The sequence below is a fragment of the Podarcis gaigeae genome (assembly GCF_964106915.1).
Source record: "Podarcis gaigeae genome assembly, chromosome: 10".
In the NCBI taxonomy this organism is placed as follows: Eukaryota; Metazoa; Chordata; class Lepidosauria; order Squamata; family Lacertidae; genus Podarcis; species Podarcis gaigeae.
Genome location: NC_139686.1, coordinates 8,344,252 through 8,363,094, shown reverse-complemented (window position 1 = coordinate 8,363,094; position 18,843 = coordinate 8,344,252). Strand labels below are relative to the sequence as shown.

The 18,843-nt window shown below is 47.9% G+C and overlaps 1 protein-coding gene across 2 annotated transcripts in view; it reads left to right on the top strand.

The window, feature by feature from the left end:
- Window positions 1–18,843, top strand: part of MKLN1 (muskelin 1) — a 100,174-nt gene that overhangs the window by 63,959 nt on the left and 17,372 nt on the right. For both annotated transcript variants that reach the window (XM_083700257.1, XM_083700258.1), the window contains 4 exons: window positions 3,475–3,622; window positions 7,791–7,905; window positions 9,548–9,687; window positions 15,073–15,175. In XM_083700257.1, coding sequence (XP_083556383.1) covers window positions 3,475–3,622; window positions 7,791–7,905; window positions 9,548–9,687; window positions 15,073–15,175 — 506 coding nt within the window. The remainder of the gene's footprint in view (window positions 1–3,474; window positions 3,623–7,790; window positions 7,906–9,547; window positions 9,688–15,072; window positions 15,176–18,843) is intronic.

Here is an 18,843-nt window from a genome sequence, read left to right as displayed (position 1 = left end):
AGATTACTTATCCAGAGATGTACGTAACCCGAGGGTCCACTGTATCACTTATTTCTTTATAATTGAAATCTTTTCAATAAAACATTAATACCAAATAGATACTTGGTATTGGCATGTTCAGAGGGACGCATGCAGGGAGTATGTTGGTGCAAGAAATGAGCTTGCTTATGGTCTGCATGTGGGGTAATTAAATTGGAGCCCTGGGCCTAGAATAAACCAAGAAAACCTTCAATAAAAATTATAGATAGATAGATAGATAGATAGATAGATAGATAGATAGATAGATACACAGATAGATACACAGATAGATACACAAGTAGATCATGCTGTTATTCCAAGGTGACTGGGGGTACCTTTCCTCTGGGAATCTGTTCAGATGCCCACTTGGGGCAGGGATTTCATAGCAGTGGGTGCATTTTGAAATCACGTCTGGACTGATTCCTAAGCTGTTATTCTTTGCAAATAATGCTCTTTAATTCGCCTGCTGTTACAGAATAGTTTTTATTCCTTAGGGCTAATCTTCTGGCATTTTTAAAATGTGATCCTTCTTTGTTTTTAAAATTCAAAGTGTGCTTTTGCTAAAGGGAAAAAACCCCGCCTCATTTACAGTAACATTTAATCTGAGATGCTGCGGTGTGTGGGAGGGCCCCCTTTCCTGTCTCTGGCAAGAGATTGATTGTCCTGCAAAGAGGAGGTGTCCATTTAAAAGCAAGAAGGAATGCCCATCCATTGTGCTGTTTTGATATGCCTCAGCCCACATGGCCCATGCGTCATATTCCACTTTGTCACACACTCTATAAACAACTTCCTAAAGTCCTCCTGTGAACCCTGAGCTCCGTTTCTCGAGGCAAAGGTTAACTCCCACCCAACATGCTGTGTGTAACTGGCTGTGTTTGCTATTTGCTGGCTGCTTGGCTCGGTAAAACTTGTTTTGATAAAACTGCGCATGGGGCAGAGGAAGTGGACAGACTCCCTCCCCCCCTTTTCCCTCCCATAACACTAAAATTCCCAGGGTCACCGAATGAAATTGGTTAGCTGGAAATCCTTGACGGACAAAAGGAAGCCTTCACATAACACCGGAGTTACAGAATTAGCTTCCACAATGTGTTGACGGTTGCCACTGCTTTTGATGGTTTTCAGAAAAGAATGAAGCTACCTTTTTTCAGGGCAGCCATAGCCCAGTGGTACGGATTGGCTGTAGCTCCCATTCATTCAGAGGGCCCGGGTTCAACCCCCAGCATCTCCGGCTACGGCTGGGAGAGACCCTCATCTGAAACCCCGGGGACTTGCTGCCAGTCAGTGTAGGCAGAACTAAGCTAGATGGAACTAATGGTCAGATTTGGGCTAAAAGCCCAATGTGTGAAGGCTGAGAACCGTTAAAAACATCCTTTACTGAAAAGAAGATTTTCCTATCCAGTCTGCATCTCTAGTTCAGCCTTGACCAAATTGCATCGCATCCCATGGCTGCTGTTTTTAACACCCTTGAAAACCCTGGGAGGTCTAGTTCATAGCTGTCAACTTTTCCCTTTTCTTGCGAGGAATCCTATTCGGAATAAGGGAATTTCCCTTAAAAAGAGGGAAACATTTACAACTATGGTCTAGTCAGAGGTCTTTTACTGACCCTTCTAGTTCGGTCTTAAACCAGGGATAAATGCAACATGCCAAAAGTTGAGAACAGCTTAAAGCCCCTTTCTTTGCAGCATCCGGGAGCATCCCTTGTTTCGGACGCCGGCCTTGGGCCATGCCAGTTTTTTAATGCTTTTCTTGGATTCCAAAAAGCTCAGGGGGATAACCCTGTTTTCCACTGCCGTGCTAATGAGGTAGCGAATTTGAACCAAATGGAAGGCAGATGGGTTTGGATGAAGGTTCTTCTCTCCCTCCGACGGGCCACGTGCTGCTTTCTCTTGTTTTGTGGGGGAGCCGAGCATCGTCTAGAACTGCTTAGTCACGGCGCAATGTTTCTCCTGCTTTTAAGAGGAGGAAAAACAGCAGCAAGCGGCAGAGCTCGGCTGCTTGCACGCTGTGCTCCTGGCCGTAAACCAGGATTATCCGCAGACCGAATTTTCGCTCCTTGGGAAGGGGCCCCCTGTGCACAAAATTGCCTTCTTGCCAGGTGGCTTTCAAAGTGTTAAGTTGTGTGATTTGGCGGCGTCTGCAAGCCGTGTCTTTTCTGAGCAACGTGCCTCGGATAACCAGGTACTTTCTCCCGGGCGTTTCTCCTCCGGCCCCCACCTCGCACCTCACCCCAAACAATGCCTGTAAGCTGATCCAGAAGGAGGGGGAGAGAAAAACAGAACCAGCACACAGAGATCAGGTGCTGGTCACACATGCCTGCTGAAAGCCTGGTTGCCCAGGGAAACAGGAGCAGGGACTTGCCCAACAAACAACGGGAGCGGCCAATTATTTGATTATGCTTTTATGGGAATTAAAGAGAAACCTCCAGTAATCCTCTGCGGGGAAAGCGGAAGCGGAGGTGGGGGCAGCTTTGGTATGCCTCTTTTGTGTTTTTTATGAGAATTATTGCAAGAGGGACCTTTCCTTTTAAATACCTGTTCAGATTGGGTTTTTTTTTTTTGGGGGGGGGGTGGAATAGTACAGTGAACAGCATGCCAGCGAGGCCAAGATTTCTAAGGCCAATGGCCACATTCTGATGACCACGTCTCAGCTTACATGTGAGCCTTGTGCCGGCATGTGTGGCTACTTCCTTCCCCTTTCTGGCAGGCCTGGATGTGATGTGGAAGTCCCTAATCAACTGTAGTTTCCCATTTCACCCAAAACATTCTGCCCTCCGCTTTCCTGTTCACTGAGACATAAGGGTCCTGGAGATTAACCCAACCATGAAATTGTGTGGTTCCAGTCAATTTCCATTCCAGGAGGAGCAGATCTGACGGTGGGGATGGAAGAGATTGTGTTGGGGGGGGGGAAGAAATGACTCTTGATAAAATAGGAAATCTCCATGCAGTCGGTGTCTGGTGCAAGGCAAAGGATGTGCAAAAAGTGCGTATCTGTGCCTTTGGGATGCATATTGATTTTGGAATAAGAATTGCATTCCTGGATTGTTTCTGAACTTTTTAAAGCTTTGCTGTGAAGTTTAAAGCATTGCCATCCGTCGTTCCAAGCTCCATTTAGCACCCTATCTCACACCAATTGACTTTGATAAGGATAAATTTAAACAGAGCAGATGCAGTAAAATTAGTCCTAAAAGGAATTACTTTTGCAAAATTTAGCATACGTGAAGGCACAGCTGGCTGGATTGCAAAAGGTTTTGTGGCTGGATCTGGAGGGTTTATCGATCCTGCACTAGGACAAGAAATTTGGAGTAGCTTCTTTGGGTCTCTTCAGGTCCTGTGATTTTCCTGCCATCTAGTGGTTCATTTTCAACAGTTCAAATAACCGTGTTTAGCAATACGCCACCAGCAGCTACTGCCGTACACTGACTGTGTCGCTTTGCTCTTCTCTCCCTGCAACTGACAGTCCCAATGACCGGCTTCACCCAAAGAGCTACCATCGACCCGGAACTGAACGAAATCCATGTGTTGTCTGGACTTAGCAAAGACAAGGAGAAAAGGGAAGAGAATGTTCGGAATTCCTTCTGGATTTATGACATTGTACGGAACAGCTGGTGAGTGGCAGAAGGATTCCCCTCCGCCATCCTCCTGGAGAGAGATAGTATTTGCCTCTTCATGTTAATTCGCAAAGTGTGTGTATTCCTGTAGCCACATGTAAGCGGAAGCGATACCGGGTTTTTTAAACCCAGGCCTGAGAAAGTGGCATTCTGCCCACACTCCGCAAACATCACTGACATTAGTTACTTCCCTGGAAAGAAACATCAGATCCTTACAGGGAAGCAGTGTCCCATATCTGCCCCATAAGCTGCTCTTAGTCTTGCAGACGAGACCCAGTAAAAAGTCTGGTTTTGCATATATTTGTAAACATGCACCAGGAACAGGTTCATTTGCATTTCCTAGTGCTCCTCGGCAATTCTGTTCATACAAAGTAGAGGTTTCAGAGGAGTCAGAGCCAGTGTGGTGCAGTGGTTAAGAGCAGTGGACTCGTAATCTGGTGAACCAGGTTCACTTCCCCGCTCCTCCACATGCAGCTGCTGGGTGACCTTGGGCCAGTCCCACTTCTCTGAAGTCTCTCAGCCTCACTCACCTCGCAGAGTGTTTGTTGTGGGGGAGGAAGGGAAAGGAGATTGTGAGCCACTTTGAGACTCCTTAGGGTAGTGATAAAGCAGGATATCAAATCCAGACTCCTCTTCTTCTAGAAAAAAATGCACTGAGGAAGAGCTGATGGTCATGAAAATTCAGCCTTCCGACAGCTATCCTGATGAGACAATCAAAAAGGAGTGAATGCTTTTCAAAATGTGGCCAGGAACAATTACTTTTAGTACAGTGGAACCTTAGTTCTTGAACTTAATCTGTTCCAGGAGTCTGTTTGACTCCCGAAATCATTCAAAAACCAGGGTGAAGCTTCTGATTGGCTGCAGGACCTTCCTGCACTCAAGCGGAAGCTGCATTGGATGTTTGGCTTCTGAAAAATGTTTGAAAACACACAATTCCGGGTTTTCGGCATCCGGGAGCCAAAACGTACAAATACCGAGGTGTTCGAGAACCAAGGTATGACTGTATTCACGTAGCATCAGCTGTTAACTTGTAACATGAATGCCAAGTAATCTACTGCCGCTGTCAGAAAGAATATCACACGCAGCAACTGTGATAGCTCAGTCAGTGAAGCATGAGACTTTTAATCTCTGGGTCATGTGTTCGAGCCCTGGCTTGGGCGAAAAATTACTGTATTGCAGGGGGCTGGACTAGATCAGCATTTCCCAACCTTGGGCCTCCAGCTGTTTTTGGACTACAACACCCATAATCCTCAGCTAGCAAGACCAGTGGTTAGGGATGATGGGAAGTGTAGTTCGAAAACAGCCGGAGGCCCAAGGTTGGGAAACACTGGACTAGATGACCCACATAGTCCCTTCCATCGCTACAATTCTATGGTTCTGCTTGGGGACTTTCATTGGCCACTGAGAATAGGATGCTGCCTTAGATGGGCCTTTGGTCCTATCCAGCAGGGCTGCTTTCTTAGACCTACTCAGGGGGAGGGATGGGAGTGTCACAGCTTGCCAGCGCGCATACACAGACGTCACCTGTGCTTTTGGGTAAAGCTTTAGCATCGCAGCCTGTGTGTGTAACGCCAGAGGTGTGTGGGTCCAAGCCACACAGCATTTTCCCTCTCTGGTTTTGTTGTGAACTGGTTGGAAATTTGGGGCCTCTGTGCCTTTAGTCTCTGAGCATGTAGGTTCCTGTGTGGATGTGAGGCCCATCACACTGTGACCAAGGAGCAGGCAAACCCAAGTTCTCCTAATTCCTCAATTCTTTCCCTTTGTTTGGACGCCTGTATTGGGGGCATTTCTGAACAGAACCCGCTGGTGGCATTTGTTCTGGATGTCTTAATCCAGACTTGTGCTTTTGTGACTTGGAATGTGCCTCCCAGATAGTTTCTGTTGCAAGACCAGGACTTTGCATATTGTCTGTGTGGATTCTGGCATAGCATCAGGAATGCCGAGCATCTCGGCACTTTTTGAGAAGGGGAAAAATGTTCTGGTGCTCGTGGGTTGCCGAGAAAAACTCAGAGGGGACGGCGCTGGCAAAAGGAGTTACGAATGCCGGGCAGTTAAAGGCCAATTTTCCTGTAGGGAATGTTTAATGGGGACATTTTTGCCGTGGTGTCTGGTTCAGCAGCGGCCTCTGAAAGGGGAGCGTAGGTGCTGTTGGGTATTTGGAATTGCTCCATGTATATATTATACATGTTAACAAAGATTAAATAATAATAAACCAGTTTCCTTACATGATTAATAGTCGGTGCTAAAACCATGGTAGGCCTTGCTTGGAAGTGAAGCAGAGGCCATCTATGCTCTGATAATATCCCGTATAGAACACTGTAAGGCACTGAATGTGGAGCTGCTTTTTAAGGCGACTTGGAAAACAAGAACTCCTCTCCTTTTTAGAGCCCTGAATAGGCTGGGAACTGGGTATCTTAAAGGATGATCTTAGGAAGAATAGTTAACATAGTGCTGACAGACCCTTCTCTGAATAAGATGGACGGTGACTGGGAGAGGAGGGCATGGCTTTTCAGATGTGACCCCTTCCATGTAGAATCATAGAATCATAGAGTTGGAAGAGACCACAAGGGCCATCGAGTCCAACCCCCTGCCAAGCAGGAAACACAATCAGAGCACTCCTGACATATGGTTGTCAAGCCTCTGCTTAAAGACCTCCAAAGAAGGAGACTCCACCACACTCCTTGGCAGCAAATTCCACTGTCAAACAGCTCTTACTGTCAGGAAGTTCTTCCTAATGTTTAGGTGGAATCTTCTTTCTTGTAGTTTGGATCCATTGCTCCGTGTCCGCTTCTCTGGAGCAGCAGAAAACAACCTTTTTTGGAATTCTGTATGCAGAAAGGCTCATTTGGGACTGAAGTTTATGTGTTCAAAGTGCCTGTTGGCTCACACAGGTTTTCCAGCAGGTCAAAGCTGGATTTACTGAGATGAGTTTTTTTGCAGCATTGCTGTTTTTATCCCTGCTTGCATTTTACGGTTCTGCTGCGTGCGGCATTCTTACCACTGTTAAAGAGCTGCCCTTTTGTTAAACCGGCGAGTGGCATTAAAACGTGTTGAAGCGTATGGGCAAGCCTACAACGTGGGAGGGGGCGGGAAGGGAAGGAATTTTTCCCAGTAGTGATGAGTGGGGATACCTGGAAGCACAGGAGGAGTCGGCAAGGGGACGCTTAAGGTGTTACCTTGACAGATAAAGGCCATTCAAAGTACAAGGGGGATGAGAAAAGTGAAGGTGGGCATGCAGGGAGTCGGCAGACTTGTGCTATATAGATTAGCATCCTATGACACTTCCTAGCCATTTAACGTTCTCTTCCAGGGCTGGTCAACCTGAGGATCTCCAGCTGTTGCTGGGCTCCCATTATCCCTAACCAGCATGGCCAGCAATCAGGACTGCGGGGAGTTGGAGTCCAGCAGCATCTAGTCAGCCACAGGTTCTGCAGCCCTGATCCATGCTCACCTACTCTAGCATTTCGTTTCCAACACTGGCCAACTTTTATTCTCCAGACGAGGCCCATGAGCAGTGTGCGAAGATTGCAGCCCTCCCTGTTGCTTGCAACTAACAAATGATATTTCGGAGGTACAGTTGTACCTTGGAATTCGAACTGAATCCATTCCGGAAATCCGTTCGACTTCCAAAACATTCGAAAACCAAAGCGTTCCTGTAACCAATTGGAAGCCCTGTTGGACGCTCAGCTTCCAAAAGAACATTCGAATACCAGAACACTCATTTCCGGGTTTTGATTGTTCAGGAGCCAAATCATTCAAGGACTAGGCTATTTGAAAACCAAGGTACGACTGTATTCTGCAATTCTGCTTCTGAAGTTCCATTTAGTTATCATGCCTAATAACCATGGATAGGCACCACTTCTCTTCCTCTTGCCTGAGAACCACCCTGGCATCGTTCTTCGGTATTCTGGCTCTTGTTCATTGCGGTTCACAATAGCTCCTTTCATTTTTCAGAGCAGCTTTTTTTTTTAAAAACGAGTGCTTATAAATGCCGCAAGTTTATTAGAGAGGGGTAGATGACAGCACCCAGGTAGTATTTATTTGGCAAATAGGTAGTTTGAATCCTGATGGCGGCAATGACGCAAGCCACTGCTAAACAGGTGCCAGCTAGCTATGCGTTGATGCCTGGCAACTCTGAATTGCTTCATCTCATATTGTATTGCAGGTCTTGTGTCTACAAGAACGACCAGGCCACCAAAGAGAATCCAAGCAAAAGCCTTCAAGAGGAAGAGCCCTGCCCGCGTTTTGCACACCAGCTTGTGTATGATGAATTGCACAAGGTAAGCCTGTCTGGACACAGGGTGGGAATCGGGGTCAACCATGCTAAGTATGTTGGCGCATTTGCAAGAGTGCCCATTCCAGTGCCAACGGAATGTGCAAAAGACCAGAGAAACGCCCAACACTTCTAAGAAGAGTCAGTTGCTTTACTGGCAGTAATTCAGTTCCAGGAACATACATAAAGCATACAGTTGTAGATACAGCCTAGAGCCTCATTCCAGCATAGATACTGCGCTCTGGCCCAGAGCAAACTTGCCTTAAATGCAATAGCCTTTATAATGTAGATTGTGCCGAGTCATTCTCACATGATTGCTGACTCATTCTCACATGTTTAACTAGCTGCAGGTGCATGCAAACACACCCAAATTAAACAGCACACCTAAAGTAACCCTTCCTTGCCCCTTTTCTCTGCATGCATAAACATACATTTGCAAAAAAAGCATCAAGTGCAGGATATGGTGGCACCATGGCACCAAGAGGAGCAAAACTGGGCTCCATTTTGATGCATCAGAGCATGCCCTTCTTTCTCTTTGCTGCTGGGGGCCTGGAGCTCCGGGGGTGGTGGGGTGGGCATCAGGCCAGTGCATACGTGTGGATGAGCTGTGCCATGGACCAAAAGTGTCCCCCTCCCTTGTAAAGCAAGTCCTACCTATCGATGCTGGCTTGTCTCTGGGAAGCCAGGCCAAATATAATGGCCACCAGGCGGCTGAGGATTGAGTTCAAGCCCTATGTGGGCCTTTTGATACATGTGTTCCCCCTAGAGGACAGGTGAGTACGTCACGTGACTGGGGCCCCAGAATCCAGCAGCTGGTTTCATATCCGATTCATTGGCATAATGATTTTCAGCGCATGTATTGGGTCGACAGGGACGCAGGGTGGTGCTGTGGGTTAAACCACAGAGCCCTAGGACTTGCCGATCAGAAGGTTGGCGGTTCGAATCCCCGCAACGGGGTAAGCTCCCGTTGCTCAGTCCCAGCTCCTGCCAACCTAGCAGTTCAAAAGCACGTCAAAGTGCAAGTAGATAAATAGGTACCGCTTCGGCGGGAAGGTAAATGGCGTTTCCGTGCGCTGCTCTGGTTCGCCAGAAGCGGCTTAGTCATGCTGGCCACATGACCCGGAAGCTGTACGCCGGCTCCCTTGGCCAATAAAGCGAGATGAGCGCTGCAACCCCAGAGTCGGTCACGACTGGACCTAATGGTCAGGGGTCCCTTTACCTTTACTGGGTCTACAGTCATCTCTCTTTTCATTGAACTCATTGCAGTTTATCTCTTTCTTACTGCCCAGCTTGCTGTATAGTTTCTCATTTGACCAGTGGTGGTTTGCCAGAAATAGTTGAACAGAAGGTTTCTGTCTGTGCGTGCTTCCTATACGCTGCATTGTCCTTTATACCGCTTTACCACAAAGTAGGTGATTCAGAGCAGTTGCGGTTTTACTTCTCTGCACCTTGAGGGGAACGCAAGAGGCGTGCGGGATAAACCCAACAACCTGGGCACGCATCACCCCACCCCTCGTCCTCCAAGCAGCTGCTCAGGTGGAGCTCCTTTGGGGGGGGGAGCACATCAAAGGTTGGGCTGGCTCACCAAGCCGTCTTGATTGAACCATGCTGGCGTTTATGACTCGACATCTCAATTCTTGTCTTTCAAGGTCCATTATTTGTTTGGAGGGAATCCAGGCAAATCCTGTTCTCCAAAGATGCGGCTGGATGATTTCTGGTCCCTGAAGCTTTGCCGGCCTTCGAAAGAATACCTTCTACGCCACTGCAAATACCTAATTAGGAAGCACAGGTACAGGCTTGCAAGAGACTGCAGAAGCGAGTCCCTTGGCATTAAGAAGCAAGAGTGTGTGGGAGTATGCGAGAAACCCTATGCGATTATTTTTTAAAAAATGCTCAGCCTTGTTGCTTTAATAGGGCTCAAGGTTCTTTCCTATTGTCATCAAAATGTGTGTATTTTTTAGAAAAGGTTCCCATAATCATAAAATCATAGAATTGTAGAGTTGGAAGCAACGGTCTCTAAGCATCACCTAGTCCAACTCCCTGCAATGCAGGAATCTCAGCTTTTGAAGTCACAATTTAGAGGCCTGAAGGCACATGGTTGGCAGGTATAGAACTGGCTCTGTGGAACTCAGCGCTCCCTGTGTCTCAGCTCCCCTTTGCAGCAAAGGTGCACCATTTCTCCACGACCCCAAGGGAGGCTGTCCCCTATAAATATATGGTTACCAGCCATGATAGATGGATGACTGCTGCCCCGCTGCCCAGCTATTGCAGTCCTTTCCAGAAGGAAAACTCAAGCGCTGCCGTTTCATTTTAGTGTTGCTTCAGTGGGCTAGGGATGCACGACACAGCCATGCAGTTCATTTTCCTCCCAGCCATCAAGAATGATAGTGCAGCTAGGGGCTGCCTAGGAGTAAACTATTTGCATTTGTGGCGTGCATGAGCTTCAAGGTATGGGTTGTTTATGTCTGCAGCTGGAAGCGAGAGTAGCAGTTGGGAAATGAATCTCAAGAAGCAGACTACTTGGGATGCACTGCTTTCCCAACATACACGAGGGACGACAACAGTGGAACATGGCTGCAGTCGATGAGACACCCCTGAGCACTGAAATTTCACCAGACTGCTCAGATATTGCTGCCACGAAAAGAGCGACACTGGCTCACCTGGATGGTGATCCCCCCTTTAAGGATTAGGCGAAGGGAAACAGGGCTACTTCTTTGACTCTGCTGGCAGGCTTCTCATAATAATAATAATAATAATAATAATAATAATAATAATAGTAATAATAATAATTTTTATTAATACCTTGCCCACCCCAGCCAAGACCGGGCTCAGGGCGGCTAACACCAGGTATGAAACAATTGATTAAAATACAACTTAAAAAACAAGATTAAAATATAACATTAAAACGCAGCCTCATTTCAATGGAAACTCAAATCAAAAACTTCTTGACGTCAAATCTTCACCAAGGCCAACTATCCAGACTGGTCCTACGTGGGCCAGAAAAAAAGCCAAGGAAGTCCCCAAATAAGAGTTCCGTCACAGAAGGAGAAAGGAAAAAAGGAAAGAGGAGAAGGGGATCAGGTTGATTCCAAGCCAAAGGCTGGGCGGAACAACTCTGTCTTACAGGCCCTGCGGAAAGAAATCAGATCCCGCAGGGCGCTGGTCTCATGAGACAGAGCGTTCCACCAGGCCAGTCTTGGAAAGGCCCTGGCTCTGGTTGAAGCTAATCTAACTTCCTTAGGGCCCAGGACCTCTAGGGTGTTGCTATTTATGGACTTTAAGGTCCTCTGTGGGGCATATTAGGAGACAGCTTCCATCCCAGCCAGCCCTTAGAATAACTTTCTGTAATGGTTCTAGGGGTTGCTCGTGCGTAAATCGGCGCCACACCTGGCTGGGTTACCTGGGTGAACTCTTTCTGTCCGGACAACCACTCACCCGTGGCTGTCTCAATCACTGGCAGAATCCGTCAGTGGGCGTTTCTTGAACTTCTTCCAGCAAAGAAGCTCTTTGACGCCTAGTCTCCGCCTACTCTCCCTGCGCGGAAGCCTTCTGCGCAGGGAGGGTGTGGGCAGCGGAGGACCCGAGCCACCTCGCCGATTCCCCCATCTGCCCCCCTTCTCCACTGGCGCTACGCTGATTTCCTTCCCCAGAAGATGGGCTGCTTCTCTCCCTCCCGGGACGCTCTCCGGAATCCCTCTGGAGCCCTCCCTCTCCCTCTGGCTCCGATGGCAGTTCCCTGACACTTTCTAACTGGTGCCTGTCTTTGCTTGGTCCCCCCCATCCACCCCCCCTTTCCCCCCTCTGTGTCTTTTAGATTATAAGCCTGAGGGGCTGGGACTGACTTGGACTTATGATCTGTATAGCGCTCTGGGAGCTTTTTTGGGCTGAAGAGAAGGATAAAAATGCTAAAAACAGATAAGATCACAGCTGCAATGCGTATGTGCAGTGAAGAGCTGGAGGCATGGCAGCTGAATGCCTTTCTGGCCAGCATCCATTTCTCATAGTGGCCAACCAGTGGGAAGTCTGGAAGCAGGACCTGAGTGCAATAGCACTCTTCCCTCCTTGGGATTCCCATCCTCTGGTATTATTCGGAGGCATACTACCTCTGAGAGCAGAGGGAGAACATGGCTATCCTGCCTAGTAACTGTTTGCTTATAGGGTGGAAATCCAGCGTAGTTCAGTGAAATGATCTCCTCTCTAATCCACCCACCCTCTTCTTGGCTAGTAGGGAGAGGGATCCTTTCTTTCTCATAAATCCTTTCTCTTTCTCTATGTTGTGCACCATCATTCGAAAAGCTAAACTTTCCCATGATCTATACTCACACATGTCACATGTTGCAAGCCTGAATTCAGATGTGGGGAGCCTATAGCTGCCGTTGTAGAATTAAGCCCAGCAGGATGTGGTCGTTTGAGGCTGCTGCTCTTTTCTGGGGAGGAAGGGGAGAATCTTGTAGCATGTCAACAACAAGGGGATATGGCCCATTTTAGTACTTTCTGCTTTCAAGGAGAAGTTAACAATAGAGTCATTCGGATTTCAGAATCGGGAAATACAACAAGTTGTTGACATGTAGAATCTCTCTGAGTTAGTTAGACTTTGAGGTGGTCCCTCGCCACGTGGAAACTCATATTTTTAAGCAGCATTTCTGGAACTTGGGTCGCCAGCTCTTGTTGGATTACAACTCCCATCACCCCTGAGCACTGGTCCTGTTAGTGAGGGATGATGGGGGTTTGTAGTCCAGCAACAGCTGAGGACCTAGTTTTAAAGCATGATTTTTGATTGCACTGCTGCCTGCCTGTCTAAATGTGAGCCAGTGTGGTGTAGTGGTTAAGAGCAGTAGATTTGTAATCTGGGGAACCGGGTTTGCGTCTCCGCTCCTCCACATGCAGCTGCTGGGTGACCTTGGGCCAGTCACACTTCTCTGAAGTCTCTCAGCCCCACTCACCTCACAGAGTGTTTGTTGTGGGTGGGGGGGAGAGAAAGGAGAATGTTAGCCACTTTGAGACTCCTTAAAGGGAGTGAAAGGCGGGATATCAAATCCAAACTCTTCTTCTTCTTCCCTTGGTATTCCATACTACCCATTCAGACCCCAGTCTATGCACTCTGCCATAAGTCGAAGGACGCTATCGCCCAATTGCTTGCAAAAAAGTGCTTGTCTGTGGAGAGGCAAAGTGTCTGAAGTTTTTCCCCACTACTTACTGGTCTGCCCAGTTTGCAAAGACTTTAGAGCAGCCTTGTTCAAAGATCTACATCTCCCAGTTGAGAGAGCGATTCACTTTTTAAATTATTATTATTAGAGGGCAGTTCCCCCTATACCTCTGAAAAAATGGCCTGTTTTGCCTTTGGAGAGGCGTGTTAAGGATCAAGGTTTGTGGGGATGAGAAGTTAAATTCCTCAGTGGAGCAAACTCGTATGTGATAGAACGCCTGGTTTTTGTAGTTATTCGAACCCTATAATGTATTTTATTCTGCTTTATGTGTTTCATTCTTTGCTGTGGCTTCGGTTACACAAATGAATACCATAATCTTCGTACAACAACAAGGCAAACCTGAAGCTACCCAGTAAAATAATGAATTGAGGTCGGCATTCTATCTTCCTCTCGCTGCCCCACAGTGAATCACTGTTGTGGCCTTGTTGTTGTCTTGCCTCTAAGGGAAACATTGCTGTTGCAAAGCATCCTGATTAAAACTTGTTCAGTATCTTGATCGCAGGATCAGCAGCCTGCGTCCCTCCCAGATGTCTCTGGACTCCGTCTCCCATCATCCTTGAACTTTAGCCATGCTGGAGTTGAGTTCAATAACATCCAGAGGACTGCAGTTTCCCCATCCCTGACCAAGGCTAACCTTGCATGCTGGGTTGCCAAGATTAAAATGGGTGGGGGGTGCTTGTCTTCCTGGGCTCCTTGCAGGATATAAATTTTGTTCAGTAATTTATTATTTACCAAGTAATAATCATGGAGAGCTTGTCTTGTGCATTTTGGGGTTTTTGTGTCTTTCTGAAGACAGCATTTTTCAATGAGTGGTTTCCTGTGACATCATAGAATCATAAGAGTTGGAAGGGACCCTGGGGGTCATCTAGTCCAATGCTCCACAATGCGGGAATCTCAGCTAAAGCATCCCTGACAGGTGGCCATCCAACCTCTGCTTAAAAACCTCCAAGAAAGGAGAGTTCACAACCCCTGGAGGGAGACTTATTTCACTCTTGAACAGCTCTTACTGTTGGAAAGTTTTGCCACATGTTTAGTCGGAATCTCCTTTCTTTTGTCACTTGAAGCCCTGGGTTCGAATCCTACCTTCCAGAACAGGAGAAAACAAGCTTGCTCCATCTTCCACCTGACAGCCCTTAAGACAGGCATAAGTAAACTTCGCCCTCCAGATGTTTTGGGACTACAATTCCCATCATCCCTGACCCACTGGTCCTGTTATCTAGGGATCATGGGTGTTGTAGTCCAAAAACATCTGGAGGGATGAGTTTGCCTATCCCTGCCTTAAGATATTTGAAGATGGCTGTTGTATCTTGTGCAGAGTTGGAAGGGATTCTAAGGATCATCTAGTCCAACCCCCTGCAATGCAGGAATATGCAGCTGCCCCATACGGGGATCAAATCTGCAACCCTGGTATTATCTAACCAATTGAGCTGACTTAAGGATGAGGCTTGGCCTTGCCTTACCATTCCTGTAGCTAAATTTCCACAAGGGCAGATGGCCCTTAAAAATAATTCCATTTTAGAGGCTGACACTAACATTTCTGGCTATATTTCCTTCCCCTCAAAAGAAGAACCCTTTCCGGGTGCAATGATAAAAGTTTTGTTTGCAACCTCAGTAGTTTGAAAGCCCTATGGAGTGGGCGGTGGAGGGGGGGGCACCTTGTTTTGAACTGGGTTGCCCCTACTGTTTCATATTGCTTCAGTCAAGCCAAAATCCAAGTAAATCCCCCCTGATCTAGCCTTCTTCCAAACACCTTTAAACTTGAGCCCCTGTTTCGCACGGAGGCCTGAGCCTGAGCTCAGGCTTTCATCAGGCAGCCTTGCAGAAATGACCCCGGGTAGCTTTGCATCACTTAAGTAGGTGACAGGCTATTTCTTTTTAGCAGCCGAGCTTTTCGAAAGAAAGATCTCTTAAGCCGCCTCCAGCAATCTGTAAACTATAAACCCTTTGCCTCGCATGTCTCTCCCCAGGTTTGAAGAGAAGGCCCAGACAGACCCGCTAAGTGCCCTGAAATACCTGCAGAACGACTTGTTCGTCACCGTAGACCACTCTGACCCAGAGGAGACAAAAGAGGTAAGGGGTAGGGAGATTGGCTAGCTTTCTTCGATATGATACGATAATCTTTATTGTCATTGTTCCATACAGAACAACGAAATTGGAAAAGGAAAGAGAATCTGCATAAGACACTCAAAACCAATGAGCCTGCTATCCCTGCCATCCCATCCCTAAAAACTCTGAAACCCCATTTTTAAAATACAATATACTCCCATAGAGACTCCTTACACTTCATTTAAAACCAGATAGAAACTTTCTCAGGCAGCTAGTCCTAGTCTTTATAACCCTGTACCTTCTTGCAGAAGGCAGAAGCTGAAAGAGATCATTTCCGGGGTGCGCACTATCCTGCAGCTTTCTTATGGCACCTGGAAGCATAGATTTGATCCAAGGTGGGAAGAGTGCACCCAATTGTTCTCTCCTCAGTCTTTACAACCCTGAACAGCATTGTTTTTCCCCTGACCGTGCAGCTCCCAAACCACACACACAGACCATAAGTCTTCCCATTGATGTAGGAAGGTTCATATTGCAGAGTTCTCAGAGCGACCTGGTTGCCTCCATGATGCAGCTCAAGGCCAAAGCCCCTTGGTGCCCTAGCTAGCGTGGTGGATGAGTGTCACGGTTCCATCTCCTGAAAAGCTAAATATGCTCTGCATTTGGATGGATTGATATATCAAGGCTTCCTTTTGAAGTAGCTTGTCCTAGATCTCTTGCCCTTACATTTTTTTATTTTTTCCATCTTCAGCTCCTGACGGCGGAAAGGCCTCTTTGTTAATCTGCAATGTGTCGCATGCATTGAAAACACACTACAGTGGACGCTTGGGTTGCGAATGTGATCCGTGCAGGATGCACGTTCACAACCCGCAGCGTCTGCAACCTTCAGTGGCACATCTGTGCACACACGGGTCGCGATTCGACACTTCTGTGCATGCGCAAAGTGTGATTTAGCTGGGAGTTTCAGCACAACACTCCCTGGAGGCCCACAGGTTTCAGGGAAAGCTTTACAATGCAATTCTGAGTGAGCGTATTAACCAGGGGCCAGAGAGAAGCTTTTGCCTCACTTGACACTCGCTTATGTTTCTCGTGGGAGGTCTGTCTTGCAAATTGCAAATGATAACTGCAAAAAAGGTAGAATTACATATCAGAGAGAGAGAGAGAGAGTTCAGCGGCTTGAGGCCACGCAGCCAAATGAAACAAACGCCGTGTTCTGGACAGAACAGTTTTTGGCCAGGCATCTGATTAGTCTAATACGGTGTAAATGAAAGATCCCAGAAAGAGAAGGCAAATTTGTTTTTTTTTTTTTAAAAATGAGTGTTAAAATGCAACTCTAAAATAGGTCCCATTCAGTTCCATGGGATATACTCGCCAGTAGAACTGCAGTCCACAGCTTACTTCCTGGAGAGAACTTGCAGATGCCCCTGTAGCCCCTGATGGTTGACGGTTTTGAATCCTCTGTTGCTGGCGGTATTTAAACCCCTTTAAAGAGGCAAAGCTTTCTGGAAGCAACTAGGATCTCACTTGGGGATGTCTTTAAACTGCTGTGGCCATTCAGTGGGGACTGAAGCAAAGGTCCTCCTAATCCAGCGTCCTGTTTATCTTTGGTGCCCTACAAAATGCCCCCTGGGTGCCGTCAAGAAGAATATGGGCCAACAACATTTGGTATTCAGGCGCTCCGCACAAAGCTATTAATATGGACTGTGCAGTTGTTCTGCCGTGTGTGTGTGTGTGTGGCGCATGCGCGTACGTACACACACACAATCTGAAGAAGTGTGCATGCACACGAAATCTCATACCAATAACAAACTAAGTTGGTCTCTAAGGTGCTACTGGAAGGAATTTTTAATTTTTTAAAATTTTATTTCATTTTCAAAACGTTGGCTGTCAACAAGGCCCGTCTTGGTACCATGCACATCTGAAGGCAGCTGGTCAGGTAGCATCCCTCTGCCATGTGGTCTAGCTTTTAACGAGCGCAATTCAAAGTGTTGGTGCTGACCTTTAAAACCCTAAATGGCCTCAGGCCAATATACCTGAAGGAGCATCTCCACTCCCATCATTCAGCCCGGACACTGAGGTCCAGCTCTGAGGGCCTTCTGGCAGTTCCCTCGCTGAGAGACTACAGGGAACCAGGCAGAGGGCCTTCTCGGTAGTGGTGCCCGCCCTGTGGAATGCCCTCCAATCAGATCTCAAGTAGATAAACAACTATATGACTTTAAAAAGACATCTGAAGGTAGCCCTGTATCAGGAAATTTTTAATGGTTGAGCTTTTATTGTGTTTTTCATATTTTGTTGGGAGTCGCCCAGAGTGGCTGGGGCAACCCAGTCAGATAGGTGGGGTATAAATTATAAAATTATTACTGTATTTAACACAACACCTTTTTGGGGAGGGGGCACGAGGTTCGGAGAGGCTGATTTCAGCTGGCTTCCTCCACAGCCCAGGGAAGTCTGCCATCTGCATAAAACTCAGCAAGAGAGCAAGCCATTTCAGGGCTTGCATTACGGATGCATAAATCTGTCCTCCTAGCTTTTGCCTGACAAGAGCACGGGTCTTTCTTTCCGTCGTAATAGCTGAGAGAGCCCTCATGCCTACAACAACACGAAGCACGGGTCCACGGGGGTGACACCATTTTTCGCCAACTACGGGAGGCATCCCAGAACCTTCCCGGGTCTGGACACAGTGCGGGAGGGGGAGCCACAGGGAGCAGAGGACGTGGCAGCGGAGTTGCAGGAGATCCACGAGCAGCTCAGGAGGCAGTTAGAGTTGGCAAAACAGGCTTACAAAGTGCAGGCAGATCGACACAGGAGGGTTGGGGAGGACATCCAGGTGGGAGACTGGGTCTGGTTGGCAGCACAAGCAGTTCCAGCCAGATCGTTAGCCAAGAAGAAACTAGGGCACAAGCAGCTAGGGCCTTACCAAGTAGAGGCGCAGATCAACCCAGTGGCCTTCCGGTTGACACTCCCGGAGGGTTCCAGAATGCACTCGGTCTTTCATAGATCAGTGCTCACGCCCTACAGAGAGCCCCACAGGTTTCAAGCACCGGGGAAGGCGCCAGACCCGCTCAGGGAAGCGCCCAAAAAAGGGGGGTCGCCGAAAGGGGAGCCACTTAATGAAGCCACTGAGATTTTAGACTCAAGGTGGGGGGAGGACGGGATTGAATATCTTCTTGCCACAGAGGACACCCCGGCCAGCGCCAACAGGTGGGTGCCGGATTACGCAGTGGAAGAGCAGTTGCTCAAGGAAGAATTCCACACACTTTTCCCGCACAAGCCTATGCCGGCGGGCTTTTTCGAGGATTGTTTGTTCACACCCACACTCTCGGCCAGCACTTTCCGGGGTTTCTCGTCAGCTGAGGACTCGGCTCCGGGAGGCAGCTCCCCGGAGGGATCGCTTTCAGGTTTTGGCACGGGGGGATCTTATTGGTGGGAGGACCAACCCGAAGTGGGCTGGCGCAGAGACATGCCGAAGGGGCCCTGGGAGGTGGACCCCCATCAAGCAACAGGGGGAGGAGGGCTCTTGGGTGATTTGGGGTCGAGCTCAGATTTCGAGCACACCGCGCAGGAGATGGAAGCGGAGGAGGTCGTCGTCGACGAGCCCATGGGGGACTTCCCGGACTTATCTCGATGGTTGCAAGCCTCAGGGGACGAGCTGTATCCTGGACTCACCCCTACAACAATGGAGCACCCGGAACCCG